Genomic DNA, 20,947 nt, shown 5'->3' on the forward strand with positions numbered 1-20,947 from the left:
TTTAAAAACTTGAAAAACTGGCAGTTTAATGGCAAAGCCTGCATACATTGTAAAACATGACGTAAGGTTCTGAATCATTATGTTCCACCGGTAACTTCGGCATACCTATCTATCACCCACCAAGCAGTACTTGTAAATAAAATCGCATATACCGCCCACCACGGAGCATTTTGCTGGGAGCAGACTGATATAGGAATAACAGACGACCCAATTCTAAAACTTGAGATTTTATTAAACTAAGACTTGTTTAGTGGATGTTATCAATGCCGCATTTACCAGTGGAACCTAAGCAATCAGCAAAGCTTTTAAGTCGTGTTGTCAGAGGTTTGTACGTTTACCGATTAGCAAGGTAGCATTACATTTCCATATTCTTGAATGGCCTTTGGCGTGACATTCTCTCTGTACAAGAGCGGCGTCGTTCATTCACATACCAACATCGTTAGCCCCGCCCATTGATAACGGGGACACCACAAACCCTCTGACTCTATACACCGACTGCTCATTCCCGGTGAACACGAGCGCCCGCCCGGAGGTCCCACGGCACAGCCTACCACAGCGCGAGGCCACATCATCATGTCAGGGAGACCGACACCCGCGTGCACCCTCCGACGCCTGGCACCGCTGCTCCTGCTGTTCTTCTGTGCGGGTCAGCGTTGTCTCGCGGGGCGCCCGTTGCTCGTGTTCCTGATTGATGGATTCCGTTACGACTACATGGACGACCTGAGCGCGTTACCGGGATTCCGCGAGCTCGTGGGCAACGGGGTGAAGGTGGATTACATGACACCAGACTTCCCCAGTTTATCATACCCTAATTACTACTCATTAATGACAGGTAAGAATATCTATCTATCTATCTAGGCTATCTATCTATCTATCTAGTTGGTGTCTAGTTTAATATAATAGTTGAATATAATAGTTTGAAATCATGACCAGCACTCTGACATTGCAAATAAAATAAATCTCAGTCCACTTTAACAAGTCATTTAATCTAGAGGGGAGCAGAAGTGACGTGATGAAGTCGGTTATTGAACGAAAACTACCCACCCAGCAAAATTTAGTTGAAAAGACGTTGAAAAGACAACTAACGTATGCCACTCGTCTAATACACCTTTGGTTTTGGTTGAAAGTGAAAGGTGAAAAGACGTATTTTTCAGGTCGTTGAAAAGTCGTCTTTTTAAGTTCGTTGAGAAGTTGTCTTTTCGGGTGGTTGGAAAGACAACTAGGCCTATTTAAGGAAGTCCGTCTACGTCTGGTTTTAGTTGAAAGTGAAAGTTGAAAATACGTCCATTTTATGTCATTGTTTCAACGTCTTGCAAACGACACAAATTTGAACACAAGTTAGAATTTGTTTAAAACCCATACAAATGACACTTGAGAAAGCAGTAACCATAAAAGAAACATTTATTTAGCTCACAGAAGTACAGGCATTTCAAATTGTTTTATCATGACTGCTAGCTAAACTGAAACAATATTGTCAGCTTACATACATAACATACATTACATACATAAAAAAAAGTTTAAAAAAAAAAAAAAAAATACAGAGCAAATCAACTCTAGATCACATAGGGCAGAACATAGGGCAACATAGGCCTATCTAAGTGCAACATACCTAAGTTTAAATCAATAGAGAGCAGTGCAAGATTCATTTTCTGCCCTGTGATTTAGTGCTGATTTGTTTTTGTTTTTTTAAATAAACATGCATCAGATTGTAATGTGTGTGCATGTGTGTGTATTTGTGTGTGTGGTTGCATGGGCTGAAATCAAAGTAGTATGTGCAAAAACAGACATGACACTCGCTTAAAATAACATGGAATACCGCAATATAGTTACGTTTCAGATAATCAAAGACTGGATGTAGGAAGGTCCCGTTGCAGTGAGTGTTGTGTTGAAAATACGTGTTTCAATAGCTTTTAGGATTCAGCTGTTGGAGATTACTGCTTTGGCTCTGTGTATGAGCAGCGCTCCTGGCGACGAGGTAGAAATGCTCTATAGTGAAGTAAGTGATTTTCAAAGCAATCGTCATGATGGCAAAAAAATTGAAAAATAAGGGCCAGATTGAAAATAACTGTAATTATACTTAAAAACAAAAAAGAGGCAACTCCTCTGTCAATGTGGTTAGTGTCTTTTTTGCCCTACTTTTCTATTGACACTCAATATGTCGCTTTCAAGAAAGAGTAAAGTGATGCCATACCAGAGTCAGTACAAACTAGTACATTATTACAGTTTTTTCTGAATGCTTAAACACTAACAGTGATTCTTGAAGCACTATCTCTGAAACCATTACAGTTTTTTTCTGATTGCTTAGGCACTATCTTTGAAACTATAGGCCATTTTCGCAAAACTCTACACACTAACCACAAAACCTTACACCAAACCAGCAAAACATTATACATCTCTTGCAAAAGCAAACAATTCTTGCAAAACTCTTCAAACTCTTTTAAAACTCTTGTTTTTGCGTCAATACAGTTCACATAAACCATCATTTGAATAAGCACACAAAGCACCAACTACACACTGATAGTACAAATGAAAAACACTTGTGGCTTTTGCTTTTTCTGTGTGCAGGGCAGAGCAGTTTGCAATAAAGTTTAGTTTTGTCATACATGTAGTAAACACACACACACAGGTATCCAAATGTGTAAAGTATGGATGTGTATTCCGAACATAACACACTATCAATACAAATAAGGGGTAAAAGTTGTTGTTTTTTTCTCAAAATGTTCTACAGTAACTCTCCTCAAACAACAAAATCGCAGTAGAAGAAAACAAAAACATTTGTGCTAGAAAAAAAAGAAGAGAAAAAAATAGGCTAAATATCGCCTTCTTTGTGGGTCTGGCCATAAGTTTACAGTGTTGCTAGAAGTGTGTTACAGTATTACTGTAAATTGCAAACTGAGTGTAAAGCAGTGAGTTGTGTTTACAGTTTTGCAAAAAGTGTGTTATAAAATGACAAACTGAGTGTAAAGCAGAGAACGTGCATTCAGTTTGGCACACTTGGTAAATGCATTGGCTACAAGTGATAGTGGTTTCAGAGATAGTGCTTCAAGAAACACTGTTAGTGTTTAAGCATTCAGAAAAAACTGTAACACTTGTAGCCAATGCATTTACCAAGTGTGCCAAACTGAATTTGGTAATTTAAAGTAAAAATACAGAGCGGGACTTTTTTTTCGAATTATGTTTTAATTCTTTTAAGTATCAATATCCAACTTTATGTGGGTTTCTTAACACTTTTACTGTCTCAATGTCAGAATAGTTTTCAAGAGACAGGCTAACTGTTACCACATTTAGCATGCTATCCAGACTGAATGGAGAGCAAACAGCGGAGGGACGAAAGTAACAACAAGCAAATAGTAAACATGTTGCCCCCCACCAGTGATGTAGTTCCACCCTTGGGTCAGTCAGTGATTGCTGAGTGGACTTGAAATATGAGTGAAATTGTATAAGCATTTTGGTATGGGACAATGAAAGGACAGATTGACCATATATTTCTGTTGCCTGTTTAGATCTTGAAATGTAGTAACTGTAATTGTCCTGTTTTTACTCAATACAGTACAAAATATAAGAACTACAATACGCAATAAATACAATCCGTACATTACACAATGTACACTACAATACAATTTATAATACAATATACAATATAACATACAACACCAGGAGCGTGAGTGTTATGAATAATATAAATGCTAAATGATAAGTGATATATGGTATTGCACAGTAGGTAAGTGGTAATATGATATAAGTAGTCAACACTGAGGCACAGTGGTAGTGCAGTGATGATGCAATAACAGTACAACAGTCCAACAACTGGACAATAACTACAGTGTCTTGTGGTTAGAGGTTTGCCCAAAAATTCTCCATTGACTCTCACTTCAACACATCAACCCAGTCTGATGTCTCCAAGTGTGTAGCATGTGTAGACTATTATGTTACCTATGATAACTTTAACTGTATTGCTTTACCACTGAGTCCCCATTCATTGTCAATGCCGCCCCCTAGTGGCACAAAGTCAACATTACAGTGTGACTAACTAACGAACTAACTAACTAACGGACGGAGACCGATCCATACTCCCCCCTTTGGTGGGGGACAGTGATATTGTAACGCGATTTGAGTTATAGACATTGAAGCTGGCGGGGGTAGGGCTGGGCAATATAACAATATGATATCGATATCGTGATATGAGACTAGATATCGTCTTAGATTTTGGATATCATAATATCGTGATATGGCATAAGTGTTGTCTTTTCCTGGTTTTAAAGGCTGCATTACAGTAAAGTGATGAAATTTTCTGAACTTACCAGACTGTTCTAGCTGTTCTATTATTTGCCTTTACCCACTTAGTCATTATATCCACATTACTGATTATTATTTATCAAAAATCTCATTGTGTAAATATTTTGTGAAAGCACCAATAGTCATCCCTACAATATTGTCGCAATATCGATATCGAGGTATTTGGCAAAAATATTGTGATATTTGATTTTGTCCATATCGCCCAGCCCTAAGTGGGGGGATTTATTAGAGACAGGAAGGGGCTAAGTACAAAATGTTATGTGTTCATGTGTTGCTGGTATATTTCATTGGAGGGACGTGTTCACCGTAGTGGGTAACTGGCCCAGGTAAGAAGGTGGAGACTAGGAAAGAAGAGTGTGTGGTATTGTTTTTCTCCTGAGCTGCCAAGGTTACTAAAGTTGCTAAATTGTTAGCTTACCTTATGAGAATAACAGGCTAGTCAGTGAGACTGGCCGCCCTTTTTGTTGTTTTCTGGGAGCACCTCCAACTCCGGGTAGACCAGTGGTTCTCAACGTTGGGTCCGCAGACCACCAGGGGTCCTTGAGGGAGTTCCAGGGGGTCCCCAGCAAATTGATTAATTGTTAAACTTCACCATTGTTTCATTTACAAGAAGTTTGACACAATTAGAGAACTAAAGAATGTAGAAGAGTGACTGTTTAGATCATAGTTTCTCTGTTATCTCACTACCTACAACACAGATAACAGACACAAAATCTTATAAAATGGGGGAAAGCAGAAAGTTTCTCATTATAATGACTTACAGGACCGTTTTTTTCATCACACTGGCGGAAATGGGCTTCCATATACACGCTTTCTGACATTTGTTACTTTCGCACTGCAGCTGTGTTACTTTTGTCCCACACGGGAGGTACGAAAGTAACACAGCTGTGATTGTGGTTTTGAAGTTGTGCATTCTTTTCTCCAGTGTTGCCTTTGGTGCTCTGATGCAATGATGCTGACGGCAGCATGTTTTTTTTTTCTTCTCTGTCTCAGTAGCTTGAGCAGTTGTTTCAGTCTCAGAAACCAGGCCACAGTTGTTTTCAGTTTCATCCAAGTTGAGAAGTAGTTGATCAGATAATTGGTGTGATTTTCTGTGTCTTTGGCAATGAAGTAGGCCGCAAGGTCTCTCTTGACCTCCAGGTCATCAGAAGAAATCACATTGAGATCCAAGGCAGACTCAGGCCATTCCTCCTCTGGCTTAGAGAGAAACTCTGGTCCATGAATCCACCTTTTGCTTGTCAGGAAGTCATCCACTTTCATTCCTCTGGATGCTTCATCAGCTGGATTCTCCTTAGAACCAATATATCTCCATTGTTCAACATCAGTTGTTTCTCTTATGACAGCTGTTCTATTTGCAACAAAGGTGTGGAAACGCTTGGTTTCATTGTTGATGTATCTTAGGACTGTTGTACTGTCTGTCCAAAAAGTTGATCTTTGCAGTTGTAGTGGCAACTCTCTCTGGAGCATCCTATCAACTCGCACAGCGAGGACAGCGGCTGTGAGTTCCATCCGGGGAATAGTGGTTTGTTTTAGTGGTGCAACTCTGGCCTTTCCAAAGAGGAATGCAACATGCAGCCTTTTGTCACTGTTCTCCAACCTCAGAAAAGACACAGTACCATATCCCTCCTGACTGGCATCAGAAAAGTGGTGCAACTGTGCACTGATGGGTTTTCCAAAATCTTTGGGTTTGAAGCAACGATCCACTGTAAACTCTGCTATCTTTTCAAGACCCTGTAGCCATTCGACTGTTGAGAGAAGGGCTGTGGAATTTTTTCGTCCCATCCATAACTCCTCTTGCACAACTCCTGTAACATTAACTTGGCTGGCAGAGTAAAAGGGGCAAGAAATCCCAGGGGATCATACAGGGAGCTGACCACTGACAGAATGCCTCGTCTGTGGTCGTTCTTGCGCTGTAGTTCTGAACTTGTCTATGTCCACACACCACTGGAGTCCAAGTGCTCTCTCCAGTGGAAGGCTGTCTTTATCCAAATCAAGCTCTTTCACTTCCTCTGTTCTGCTTTCCTCTGGAATTGATGTCAAAACTGTGCAGCTGTTGCTTATCCACTTTGAGAGGTTAAACCCCCCTTTACAACAGAGATCAGTCAGGTCTTTCACCATCTGTATCGCTTCCTCCTCTGAAGAAAAAGACTTTAAGCAGTCATCCACATAGAAATTACAGTTGATGGTACTGACCACTTCTGTAGAGAACTGAGACTGGTTGTCATCTGCGGTCTTCCTTAGTGCATAATTCGCACAGCTCGGTGATCGGACATGAACGGTCATGCGATATCCCACTGGAGCTTGCTTGGTATCACCCTGAGTCCACCACAGAAAGCGGAGAAAGTTGATGTACTTTTCTGAGACTCCGACCTGATGGAACATCACCTGGATATCAGCCATCACTGCAACAGGCTCCTGTCGGAATCTGATAAGGACGCCGATGAGGGAGTTTGTAAGATTGGGACCTGGTAACAGTTGGCAATTTAGTGATGTTCCCTTGTACACTGCTCCACAGTCAAACACCACTCTCAACTTTCCTCTCCTGGGGTGGTATACCCTGTGGTGTGGAATATACCAAACCTTTCCATCACTCTGATTCAGTTTGTCTGCTGGAACAATCTCAGCATAGCCTTGATCGATTACATCACTGAGAAAAGATGTGTATTCCTCTTTAAACCTTTCATTCTTTCCAAACTTCCTCCTCAGGCTCATCAGGCGCTGTTCTGCAATACAGCGGTTGTTCTCTGTTTCCAATTCAAGTTTTTCTTTTTCTTTTCTCAGTCGTTCCTCCTGTGCCTCTGTTAAATGTCTTTTCTTCAGTGCTGCAACACGTTCCATAAGAGCTGCTTTTTCAGCTTCAGCCTTGATGCGTGCAGAGGATGATGTAGAGACACGTGATAATTGAGATAAGTTCCAAACCCGAAAGCTTTTACATGGCTTGATCTAGAGCGTGAGACATTGGAAACACTATCCCCAGGTCCAACTTCCTCTGAGTCTGTCACGCTTAAGACATCAACATGTTCAGAACATTTAATATGAGGGTGTGCATATGGTTGACCAGCATCAACAAGCCATTTTTTCCACATTTTCCGTAAAATCACAGTAGGGTTTATTTTTGTGTGAAATTTTTTGTGTCATTTTTTCTGATTTTGTTTTTTCAACTTCATCCTGAGGTATGGGTAAGCTTAAGAAAGATGCCCGCTCATCACTTGCTTCATCATAGCACTTGATGAAATTGGACAATTCACATTGCACGTCGGTGACATTTTCCTTGAATTCCATAAGCACTTGAAGCCTTTTCATATATTTGCTTGCTTGCTTGCATTTTGATTTTCTTGCTGCTTGATACTGTTCTATGCGGTAAGCCAGACCCTTGACAGTGAATTTGATGTCTCCTTTTTTCTCATGGCATAGACATGTCGCCCTCTGTCTTATCGTTAGTGACGTCAGACATTTTGTGCGCTTCCCCTTTAACACGCGCGACCAACACTGCAACATAACCATCAAATATTTCTGGAAACAATCACAAGCACGGTTCACAATGCTTTCAATGTCTCAATACCACAATTACGTGGCATTTCACACCAATAGAGACCCACGGACGAACACACGCAGCAGCAATTCAAACAATCAGCGCCAATCCAACAAAACACATTCACGGCCAACACAACACCGCCAAAGGACAATGCTGAGCAGTCAACTCCAATCGTTGTGCTGTTTTCCAATACAGCTTTACAGTCAATGTTTGTCCAATGCACATACCATGTCTGCGCGGTGTTTCTTTATTGTGATGTGCGCTCCTGCTTCCGGCTTGGCTGAAGTTGATATTGTGTGGCTGGCCGGTCCCTTGTTTGGCATTGTCGGCGAAAGCTTGCCTTTGGTGACGTGCATCCAAGAATGCGCATCCACATGAGATCCAAAGAATCCAACAAGTGTTCCAAGAAATGTTCCTTTTTTCTGTTTTCTTGTTCCAAAGTTCTTTGTTCCAAGGGTGGGTTCTTAAGTCGTTCCAAGGGCGGTTTTTTACTTCATGTATTTGTCAAAAGGATTTTCTTCAAAATAAAAACTAACAACAAAGGGCCACTGACGCACCATTTCAGTTGGATTGTACTCAGGCAATTTAAGAAGTCCTTTGTCCAGGCAAGATCCACGTTTAGGTTGGTTTATTTTTCCAGTTCAAAAGCAAACATACATGCATCATGCCGCCTCTCTCCTGCTCTGGTAAAAAACCATGTCCCTTCCTGGTGCATCACCTGACATTGACACACCTGATACCTTTATCCTGCCATTAACCCAACAAGTGCTTGGTCTGGTGCTTAGTGTCCCTATTGTCTACAAAAATTAAATACAAACAAATGCAAAAATAACAAATAATAATAAGGAAATAATCAAACTAATGAAATAGCTCCTACAAAGGGTTTAACCAGGCCATACAACAATGATAGCAATTATATCACATCCATACAGGGTTAGTAGTATACAGCTATTAAAAAACAATAATAATATATATATTTTTTTAACGCACTGGTATGGGATCGGTACTCGGTATCGGCCGATATGCAAGTTCAGGTATCGGAATCGGTATTGGGAAGGAAAAAATGGTATCGGAACATCTCTAGTAATAGTAATAGTAGTATTATGTTTGTATTAGTATTATTGAATGGTCATGTGGTATCAGGAGTCCCATTATTAGAATAAGATAAGATAAGATAAGATAGCACTTTATTGACCTCCTTGGGAAAATTCAGGAAGTGTGAGGAAATCAAGCAGCTCTTTATAACATTGTAGGCCTACTCTCTTACTGTTCAGCTGCTGTGATGCTTGGACCAAAGTGAATCAAAGTAGTGAATCGAAGTAGTTTGTCTGATTCTGGTCAAAGTTATTCTGGATCTCAGCCGTTAGCGGCATGTTATCGCCGTGGTTGTGTCTGCTTTGCCAGTGTAGGACAAATATTCTCACGTCTATAAGGCGCCTTGAATTGAATCCAGAGAGAGAGGGAGGGAGAGACACAAAGTGAAACAGAGACAGGGATTGAAGCAGAGACAGAGAGATGAATAAAGCCATTGACTGACAGACACAGATGTGAGTGCTCCCTCCTGCTCCCCATCAGGAACATGGTACTGCTCTCTCCTCTCGCTTTACATTCAGTGTTTAAATGTCTGCTTTGTTGGCACAGTGAGGCTTGCTTACATTGCCAAAGCAGCCTAAGCAAGAGCAAGATGATAAAATTGTATTGATTCCCCATGCCCCATGGGGAAATTAGGTCGTTGCAGCAGCAAAGGTAAAATTATTCAGCAGGGAAAAGGCAAGTAGAATGTAAGCATGCAAATATAATAAATATAAATATAAAATATACAATAAAAAGAGTAGAAACGGTAAGAATAGTAAAAATTGCTTACTTAAAATATCTACAGTATATACTGATATAAGTAAATATAAATAGATATTTAAGTATATATAATTATGGGTATGCATAAACATAGATAGATTCTTCCATAGATAGAACTTCCAATAATGGCAAATTCATACACTTGCCTTTTTATAGCCTAAAAATATAACTGGTATACTAATAATAATGATGCAATAATGAAGATCTGTCTGAAATGATCACGGAAAACAATGAACTACGGAAAATAATGAACTACTCGCTATTGATGGTTGACCACAGGTCAACCATCAATAGCCATCAATAATTAATAGCAATAATTAATAGACAACAAATACAATATAAAAATCACATTGAGTTATATAAAAGGCCAATGGCAGCAGGAACAAATGAGTTCTTAAGTCTATTGGTCCTGCATCTTGAACTCCTTGGACAGGGGGCGGCTAGGATCAGCCAGGATTGACTGGGCCTTCTTCAAAGTCCTAACCTTGTACAGATGAGGAAGGTCAGTTAAGGTAGTGCCTACAATTTTGCTGCACCTTGAATTTGTCGGATTTAATTGTGACAAATTGGGTCTCTGCTAAAAGACTGTAATGTACGTACTTGAGACTAATTCACACCATGTCAGCCTACAATGACATATAGATGCTTTTTAGACAAATGATCGGGTTTGGAACTAAAGCAACTAGAACACTATGTAGTTTTAGCCTAGACTTCTACCAACAAGGACTATTATTATTAGAGGGGATTCTAAGTTGGCTGGAGGCATCATGTTTTCGGGTTGTCCGTACATCCGTCCCATTCTCGTGAACACGATATCTCAGGAACGCCTGGAGGGAATTTCTTCAAATTTAGCACAAACGTCCACTTGGACTCAAGGATGAACTCTTTAGAATTTGGTGGTCAAAGGTCAAACATCAAGGTCACTGTGACCTCACAAAAGACGTTTTGGACCATAACAAGAATTCATATGCTAATTATGACAAAATTTCACACAAATGTCTAATAGGATAAAATGATGAAGTGATGACATTTTATATCCAAAAGTTGAAAGGTCAAGTTCACTGTGACATCATAATGTTTTGCTTACCACTGTAGCTGAGAAAACGATCTTGGGTCATTCTACAAAAACAATGGAATTGCTGTCACTTATTGCAGACACCAAAATCCTTTAAATTGACCTAATAATCTCATTAATTATATATGTTCAATAAATAAAGACTGTCCTTGCAATGATAAAACAAAGTTTATTGGCGGAGGCATACAACCGCGAGGCGGTTATTTCTAGTTTAGCTTTATAGCTTTGTAGCTTTATTTTACTACTTTGCCATCTCAGTCGCCGTTTCCCACTGTCTCCAAAATCTGCACACGCATGGGTCAAAGTTTCCATATTGTGATATGATAGATATAGGATTGGAATAAACGTTTCAAAAACGATGCTTGGTGAATGATCATTGAGGTCGATGTTAAACTCTGAATCATTCTGTAGATTTTTTTTTCTGTTTATTTTCAATTAATACTACCCTAATTCGTTTTTGCCAGCTACCGATGTTAACTTCTTAAAACAATGCAACATTATGCCAAGCAATACCAAAGCAGCAAAAAAAAAAACGATTTGCTTGTTCAAAACTTGCTGCAGACCGCTACATAGATGCAACCGGAGTCTCTGGTACCACCCACAATCAGTCAAAATAGATTGACCCATCAACCATATGGAATGTTGTTGAACAACTATTTGGGATGGAAACTCTCAGCCCTCAACAGTGCATTCCTATCTGTTAGCTTTCGTTACACAGTGGTGTGCAAGAACCCTTAACCATCTTTCTAAAGTTAAATCTAGAAAGTCATCAATATAACAGCCATACCTCTTCATTTGGTTGAGAAATACATTGCTGGAGGATATATATTGCTGTTCCCAATGATCCAAAAATAGTCCTGCATAACTGAGTGCATAACAGGCCCCTACGGCTGTCCCCTTCTGTCGTTCACACCCACTGTACACTTGACCATCCTGATAGGGGGATCAGGACGGTCGGTAAAGTATATGCAGAGGTGGGTAGTAACTCGTTACAAGTAACGCACATGAGTAAAAAAGTAGTTTTTTTTAAGGAACGAGTACTTTTAGTTCCTTTTTTTAAACTGTACTGTACTGTATATTGTATATATTCTCTCTCTCTCTCTCTCCATCTGCAGGCCTGGAATTAAGTCATTTTTAGGGCAAGGCCACTTTGGCCTTTGATAAATACAAATTTATTGGGGCATCGCGGCCAAAATGTAGGGCACCAAGGCCAAAACCAATGGTTATTAAAATCCTTTTTTCAGTCCTTTTTCCTCAACAAAATATATATCCTAATAGAAAAATGCGTGTGCTGCAGTGTGATACAGCACATATGTAAGATGGCTCAGACTGCAAAGTTAGTTACATGTCCAGTAACACACGATAATGTAAGTGTAACCCAGGTTATTTTCTGTAGCTACAAATTACAGATGTCCCCTAAACGCCTCACATGCAGACTATCGGTAGACGCTACAATTTACCGATGTTCCCTAAACACCTCATATGCAGGCTACTGCTACTGATGCGTTTTTACTGCTCTCAACCCGGTTAATTTTGCTATATTCTTCATTACAGCGGCTAATTACCCGCTGTACATTTAAACTGACACTAGTTCTGCTCAAGCACTCATAGCTCTCTCCTTCTTTTAGGGACTTTCTTGCTAATCCCACAGTTGTTTTCACGCTTTTCAGATCTGCTAGTTACTTAGCTTAGCAGTTAGCGATAGTTTAGCAGTTAGCGATGGCTTCTCTCTCTCCCTCTCAGTTTAATTAATTAGCTGTTAATGGTTACGTTAACGTTACACGTATATTTGCGCTACTGTTGACTCTGGGAAACGTGAGTTTGTTTATTTGCTGCATCGCATGCAGTTTTAAATGAGGAATTCCACAACTTTCTTTTAAGGGCACAACGGCCAGTTGAAAACAGGGCATGCCAAACTGGCCGTGTGGATAGTCAATTTTAGAAGAGGCATTACGGCCACACTCCGGGGCATCCACGGCACTGGCTGTTTGGCTGTGGTGTAATTCCTGCCCTGCATCTGTCATTTTCCCTTCTGTCCCAACAAACACACAGATGCACGTTGCATTCAGGACCATATTGTTCTATAGTTAGACATAATTCTGTTAACTTATCTACAGAGTAATATGGATTTCACATCATAAGCTGACTACGGTGCAAGCAGAGCTTGTTTCTTGTTCTTTGTTGGTCTCAATGTTAAAGAAGTGATAAGTAAGGCATTTACTGTCCTGTAGCTCAAAATGATCCTAATATATCTGTGGAGGGTTGATAGGGTTGTTGATCAATACTAACATCTCAATGATTACTTGGCCAGGTGCTCAGATTTCTGACTCTCAAAACTCACTTTGCGGCCTGTACTCACTTTTGGAACAAAAACCCCCCACCCATACTTAGACTTTAAAAAGGCAAACTTTAGCTCACTGTCACAACTTCTGTTTTACCTGATTTAAGCTTATAGATAGCAGGTATCTGATCTAGGGTTTGACCAATATTTTTAGACTGAAGTCACCGACAGATCATAATTTGTCTTTTCCGGGCTCAGAAAAGGGCTGTGACACTTACATCAAAGGAGCTTGGGCCATTTATAGCACAAATGGGTATACAGTTGTATTTGGCAGAAAAGGCTCTGCTCTTGAGGATTCTCCCAAAGCAGCATGCGAGAGATTCTGCAGGGAGCGCAATAAACCCCCAAGACATAGTAGACATATCAATACGAAAACCAACATAATAATTCAGAGAAAGCTTGCACAAGCATCCTGTGTACAGATAATAGCAGCTTTTTTCCCTTAAAGTTCAGTGTATGTGGTTGAGCACTCCAATCAAGTCTGTTTTGGCTGATGCGCACTTCTACCCCCACTCATACTAGCAAGAGATATTTCCATCATTAGGCAATATAAAATTGAGGTAGGTCTTTGTATCTTTAAGCATGTCACAATATTAAGAAGTGGAAAAATATGAAGTTTGGATTAATATTTGGTTGTTCACATTTAGTGTTGGAACACTGCATACAAATTACAGGCTAGACCAAAGCCTACTGTTAGAGGCTGTTGGCTGACACACACACACACACACACACACTCTGCGCAGGTATTTAGCAAACACACCTGGCTTCTCTACCAGTTACCTCTACCAGTTTTCCTGTAGAGAAAGAACATTATTTGGCAGATGAGTCAGCTATACTACTTTGGTCCAAAGTTGCCTCTAGTTCGAAACTAGCAGTAGCTTCAATAGTTTCACACATCTTGCTGAGCGCTGCTTGTTTTTTTCTATTGAATTCTTCTGCATAGTGAGATTGGGTACAACAGGGCTCATGACTGCCGCCCTACTGGTCGGACTACTGTATAGCATCCAAAAATATAACAAGGGAAAATCTCACTGAAAACGGTGACGTATTCAGTGTAGACTGCAACTCCCTCCTGCAAGTATTCAACAGCAGGGGAAACTCTTGAATGTGTTAGGCTTTTAAATTAACCAATTAAATTAGCCTAATTTAATTAGAATAAGTAAAATTTCATGTCAGGTTTTACAGACTGTTTTTATGTAGCTGTGGTCAGGGAGGAACTACCATCACAGTGGACTACATAGATACAGTAGATAGATAAGTACTTTATTCATCCCAGAGGGAAATTAAAATTGTTACAGCAGCAAGACACTTAAGACACCCAACACAGACATAGGCAAGTGCGTGACTCATTCAAAAATGTAATGGCAGCAGGCAGGAATGACTTTGCATGGCACTTAATGGAGCAGCACACCTGAATCAGCCTGTTATTAAAGCTGCTTTCCTATGTAGTCAAAGTGACGTGTAGTGAATGAGAAACATTGTCTAATATTGACTGTATCTTATGCAGTGTCCTTTGTTCCACCACAGCCTCAACAGAATCCAAACTGATACCCAGGGCAGAGCTGGCCTTCCTGATTAGATTGTCGAGTCCTCTGGAATCTGCCACACTGATACTAGCATGTAGCATGTTGCCACAGAGACTGATAAAAAATAAGTAGTAGGGTTCTGCAAACAGCAAAGGATCTAAGCCTTCTCAAGAAGTACAGACACGACTGGCCGATGACTAGGCCAATATTGGCCCGATATCGGTCTATTCCTAATCTGCTCAAATGTAGTGAGTATTGAGTCTTAAAAGCATACTTTTCTTACAGGCATACTGAGCAGGATTTTCCCCCTTGAAATAGTATGAACTCATCCAAAAATGATCCTACTCAATCATGACTTATTGGTAGTCTGTGACAATAGCCTCCTTTCCACTGAAGGCCAAAAGTCCAAGAACTTTGGCCCAGGAACTCTAGCCTGGAACTTAAGCGCTGGGCTAAACTTGTTAAAGTGTTTCCACTGAGCAACCTGGTCCATGCGTAACCATGACAACTAACTTACACAACTGCTTGTCAAACATGGCAGACAACGCTGCTGTCAAATGTACAGTATAATCGTTAACATTAGTTTTAATTACTTTGTGGGAAGTTTTCAAAAAGAAGAAGGTTGCAGGATGAGGCTAACATCATTCACATGAAAAAACAAAGTGTCATTGCTGGGCAGTGATTTAAACGCCTACTGAAGGTGTTAAAGTAAAAAAAAACTGCCTTGCTTGCGTAGGCAAAGGCAGTTCTTTTTTTTACTTTAACGTTTGTTCCTTTAACATTAGTCCTTTACTACTGTGTGTGTCAAACTTGGAAAGTGAGTGATAGTAATTGGGGTATTTTCTGGACAGCTAAATAAGGCCAATGTTGATTTTAATATACAGTATCAGGCTAAAAAGTTGTTTCCAACTCATGTATTATTTTTCTACTTTTTTTCTAAGATAGCAGCTGAAAGTAATGCAGATTTAAGAATTAGCATACCTAGTTTCTAAAAGGTAGATGCTCATCAATGTAGGAATGGCTGCACTCAGTTACAGACGTTACCCCCTATTTGATCAAATATAGAATGTGATGATGTATAAGCATCAGGGCTAACAGCTTTGGCCCTGAGGATCTGGAAGGGCCAAGTAGTGGGACTTGAGTTCCTGGACTAGCCCTGTTTTGGCTCATGCCAACCCAGTGGAAAGGGGTCAGGAACTCTGGAACTAAGTTCAAGCACCAGGTTTGGCCCTCAGTGGAAAGGGGGCTACTAGCCCCTGTGTATGTTTGCAGAGAGCCTGCCTTCTGCCTGGATTTTCTTATTTCTGAATGTTCGGGACGTCGAACTCTGTGTCACTCTTCATCCCCATCCTCTCCTTAAATATTCTCCAAAAGGTGAAAGCCAACCCCAGATTCACTCTCGATTTGGAACAAGCCTTGTCTGCTTGCCGTTTTGCCTCGTTGTACTTTTTTACAGGTTTTTACCGCTCTGGCAACCGCAGGGAGGAGGGGTCAACTTTGAAAGTTGTGTTTACAAGCCACAAGCAGCAAAATCCTACTCAGTATGCCTTTAAAACATGAGAAAGATTGTGCAAAAGTGTTCTTGAAACAAGTCAAAATATCTTGAAACATGGCAAAATAAGGCAGATCACTCAGTTATGAGATAATATAACTTGATTCAAGAAAAATCTTTAATCAAGTTGATTTGCATATCTCACCCCATTGGCAGAATTTGTTCACTTCTTTTAAGAAAGTAAGATTTTAAGATTACTAGACTAGATTAAATGACTTTGCAGTGCACATGCTGGTTGGTTGGCAGCAGCAGCGTATGTGTGTGTGTGTGTGTGTGTGTGTGTGTGTGGTTCATGCATGTGTATTGCAGTCGCCCCTTCATAAGCCCCAAACACAACAGCAGCTCCTGGCCAACGGGATGCAAGCTTTGGAGCGTGCCCACTGGTGATGTGCTGATGATGGTGTTTTGATGGAGCACATTCCCCTGTACAAAGAATTACTGGCTGGAGACACACATAGGCACACACAGTCACACACACACCCCAGTCCATTGACTGGGATGTGTGGTGCAGGTCAGTGAGGTAGATTGGCGCAAGTCCATTTAGTGACTTGTAGGTAAATTAAGTTGAGAAATTTCAACTGGATCAAGGGCTTCTTCGCCTCAATTCACTAGAGTGAAGTTGCATCCATCTTGCTCCGTTCGCTTCTAATCACACCTAGAGATTGCTTTCCAAACCACAATGGAAAAAGTTTACTTGTATTTGGTTCGGTTAGGCCCAATTACAAGCAATCAGTGGCTTGTAAACAAAAGTCACATGGACTCGTAGCTTGTTTATTGTACAGAGTTTTGGTAACCTGGCATTCCACCAGGGTAGAGAGTCAAAACAAATCTGATTCCAGTTCCTGTAACTTCAGCTAAGCATGACGGACTTATCTGCTCTCTCGTGATTTACCTTCTCTGGTGTTCATACAGTTAAAGGAATAGTTCACCCAAAAATGAAAAGTCTGTCATCATCTCCTCCCCCTCATGCCAAATGAAACACAGGTGAAATTTGTTAGTCCATATAACATACAGGGAGGTTGCCAGCACAACTTGGTAGCAGCCTTCTCCAAAACAACTGAAGTCAATGGGGACCTGTTCTTTAGAGTTTTCAACTGGCATGAGGGTGAGTAGATGATGACAGAATTTTTGGGTGAACTATTCCTATAAGAACAGCTGAGTAGCTGAGCATCAGTCCAGACTGTGGTTTGCCCTCGGTTCATTTTGTTGTTTCAGGCTTTCCAAGCATGAGGAGCTGCTGGCTCCTCATGCATTGTTGCATTGTTTCCTGTAGTTGGTGCGGATTACGTTCTCACTCCTAACTTGTTAAGAGGACTGAGACTGGCATTTTCAGGAGTCTCAGTGCTGTTATTTGGTGCTGTTTGAATGGCACTGTTTTCACCTGGCCTAATGCAGTGATTCTCAACCTTTTTCATATCAAGGACCCTTATTTAGTCCACATTAAGGCCATGGACCCCCATTTGATGAGATTTTGTCTCTTGGACCCAAAGCTGAGAATTTTTTTATTTTTTTTATTTATGATTTTGTCCAGAATTCCATGACTATCTGTATTGTAGGTAGAGAGATAACGGTGAAACTCTGACCAAAATAATTGTGTTAAATAATGGTGAAGTTTAACACTTCATCAATTTGCTGGGGACCCCCTGGAACCCCCTCAAGGACCCCCACGTTGAGAACACTGGCCTAATGAACTAAAGGAATAAAAGCTTCAGAGTTCAAATAAACCACTGCAAACATGCGTGGTGTGAGTGGGGACCCTACATTCTATTTACCCTCTGTCAGAAATAGGGTTAGTTCATTCAATTTGACAGAACTAACATATTATTTTTCTCTTCTAAATTATATTTGTCACAACACAAAACTTTTTTCTTTTTTTTTTGGACTGTATACCTATTTTAGGCTATTGTCTACTGGGTGGAAGTCCTGTACTTGGGATTAAGGTTTAACTGATGTGAGTTTTTGAAGGCCGATACTGACATTTTTGCATTGGAAGCTGCTATCTGGCATCTGTAATTTCAGTCCAGTATGAATCAGCCATGTCCATAATTTTTGTGAGTCCAGAAAGTAATAAACCTAGAGCAAACTACTCTTTTTCAGCAAACTCAAAGGTCATAATGTAATAATGCATTACATTTTGGGGCGGATGGCAGATACAAGTGGAAGCGTATAGACCATAATGTTTTACATCCAGGCTGAGAGCAGTGATCTGAAGGAAATTGCAGAGATCCTGTATCCTGTATATGAATGGTCCTGCAATAAAATGAATCCAGTGATTTATTTATTTATTTTTTCAAAATTCCACTAAATTAGATGTAGGTGTCTCTGTAGGTTATGATGCTGATACCGGAGCACAGGAACAGACAGGAGTCGATCTCATCAATTAGTAGATGTTGCATCATTGGAGAGGAACAACACAGTCAGTGAGGTTAGCTTCTCCCCCGGTACTGAGAGAGACCTGTGATCTATATAGTGGTCAGTTATGTACATGGCAGATAAATGACAAGACTATGACAAGACTACTGATAGCTGAGGTAACAACTGGCACCCGGAGATGAATGGCCTTGTAGCAGGAACATCAGGCACATCTTGAAACTAGGTCAACTTTGGTCAACTAATACGACCACAGTATAAGGACCGTTAGGGCTGGGCGATATGGACAAAATCAAATATCACAATATTTTTGACCAAATACCTCGATATCGATATTGCGACAATACTGTAGGGATGACTATTGGTGCTTTCACAAAATATTTACACAATGAGATTTTTGATAAATAATCATCAGTAATGTGGATATAATGACTAAGTGGGTAAAGGCAAATAATAGAACAGCTAGAACAGTCTGGTAAGTTCAGAGAATGACATCACTTTACTGTAATGCAGCCTTTAAAACCAGGAAAAGACAACACTTATGCCATATCACGATATTACCATATCCAAAATCTAAGACGATATCTAGTCTCATATCACGATATCGATATAATATCAATATATTGCCCAGCCCTAAGTACCGTATACAATTCCACAGTGTAGCAGTTGATATAAACTGTTAACCCTGTTCTTTACCATAAGTCAGGGATTCCCAAAGTGTGAAAAATGTAATGTCATTTTGTAAAAATGTAATGTCATTTTGTAACGTAATGTCATTTTTTCAAGTGGGATTTTCTTTGTGGGATCCTCTTTTTGTCCATGTTATCTGTTTCTGAGCCTATGCGTGTGTCTTTCTCTTTGTTCTTTACGTGGTGGATCGTGTGTAACTTTATTGCAGTTTGATTCAAATTACTGGTGTTCTAATTTCCGTAACCGCTGGGTTATGTATGGTTAATTGTAATTTAAACTTGATGCAATTTTCCTTTACTGCGGCTGAAAATATGACAGCATTTTTCCCCATCGTCTCTCATGATGGGCCTCTCTGCCTCTGAGCCTGTGCGTGTGTCCTCCTCACCCGTCCTCTTTGCTCTTTAAAAGTGGCGGCTTGTGCGTAACTTTGTTGCAATTTATTGAAACTTTGTTGCAGTCTCAGTTTCATTTCAATGTGAGAGCGCATTGTTGCGATCTCTTGAATATTTTGTTACGTGTGTTGTGATTATTTGTGCATGATTAAACTTGATGCCTTTAATGCGGCTATAAATAGGCTATGTTGCCTTTTTTTTTTTTTTAAGGTGTGGGGGATTGGGGTGGGGGTGCATCAACCCGGTTGGGATGTAGAACGGGGTGCGTTGCCTAAAAAGTTTGGGAACTGCTGCCATAAGCTACACTATCACATGACTAACAAATAGGGTTTCAGCTCAGTTCAGCGTCTTGGTAGTGGAGTGAGTCTTTGTCCCAACATGTGTACATCAACTTGTGCAACTTGTTTGTCTGGTAGAGGTGGTTGTTTATTTGTTAGCAGATTCTCAGAGGAGGCCCTTCGTCCTTCATGAATCTACTTCAAACTCACTCAAACAAGAGGAGGAAGAAGTTGTGTGTGGAACACGCAGAAGGAGCATGTTGCAACCATTTGGTTTTATGATTAAACTTGTAGTGGGGATGTGAGTCCCGTATTATCAGAATCAGAATCAGAATCAGAAATACTTTATTGATCCCCGAGGGGAAATTGGGTTGCATTGCAGTTGCTCACATTCTAGAAGAGAAATATATATAAGCATAGAGAACTTATAAGAAAAATAAAAATAAGAAAATAAGAAATATGTAAAATATGTGCATTATACTACAATATATAACAATGATAATAATAATAATAATAATTATTATTATTATTATAATATAGAAGTAAGAGAAATAATAATTATGAACAAATACGTGCATCATACTCCAATACATACAGTGTAAATAATTAAATAATTATTGCACAGTTGAATTATTCCACAAAATTATTACTAGAATCAGTATTGCACAGTTAAAATATAAATTATAAATTATGGGGTTATAAAACTGCTGACAGGGGTGAAATAAGTCCAAGAGCCAGCACCTTCATTCTGAATGCATCAGAGACAAGTTTATGGTACTTAATAATAACACAGTCCTGGTAGGCTAAAATGAATTCTTGATTCATTTGGCATCAAACATGGCAGTGTCATGTGCGTTAGAAATGAAGATAATTCAAACACATACGTACGTTACACTAGATGCATTTCTCCATTGAGTCCTTGGCAGAATGCTCAGTTTAAGTCAATTATTTAGTAATATTGGAGAGTTTAGCACAGAAATATTCCTTTATTCTTCTGCTTTGAACACAGCCTAGGCACGTTCATGCCAGGTCACTCTC

General features: G+C 40.0%; 1 protein-coding gene across 2 annotated transcripts in view; it reads left to right on the plus strand.

Moving 5' to 3' along the window:
* The first annotated feature begins 516 nt into the window (after nucleotides 1–516).
* Nucleotides 517–20,947, plus strand: part of enpp6 (ectonucleotide pyrophosphatase/phosphodiesterase 6) — a 45,313-nt gene continuing 24,882 nt past the window's right edge. For both annotated transcript variants that reach the window (XM_071518575.1, XM_071518574.1), the window contains exon 1: nucleotides 517–832. In XM_071518575.1, the coding sequence (XP_071374676.1) occupies nucleotides 574–832 (259 nt within the window). In that variant the 5' untranslated portion in view covers nucleotides 517–573. The remainder of the gene's footprint in view (nucleotides 833–20,947) is intronic.

Source organism: Centroberyx affinis, unplaced genomic scaffold (genome assembly GCF_046629955.1).
Source record: "Centroberyx affinis isolate AG114_WGS23_722 - 3 ecotype Tasmania unplaced genomic scaffold, CSIRO-AGI_Caff_v1 ptg000606l_1, whole genome shotgun sequence".
NCBI lineage: Eukaryota > Metazoa > Chordata > Actinopteri > Beryciformes > Berycidae > Centroberyx > Centroberyx affinis.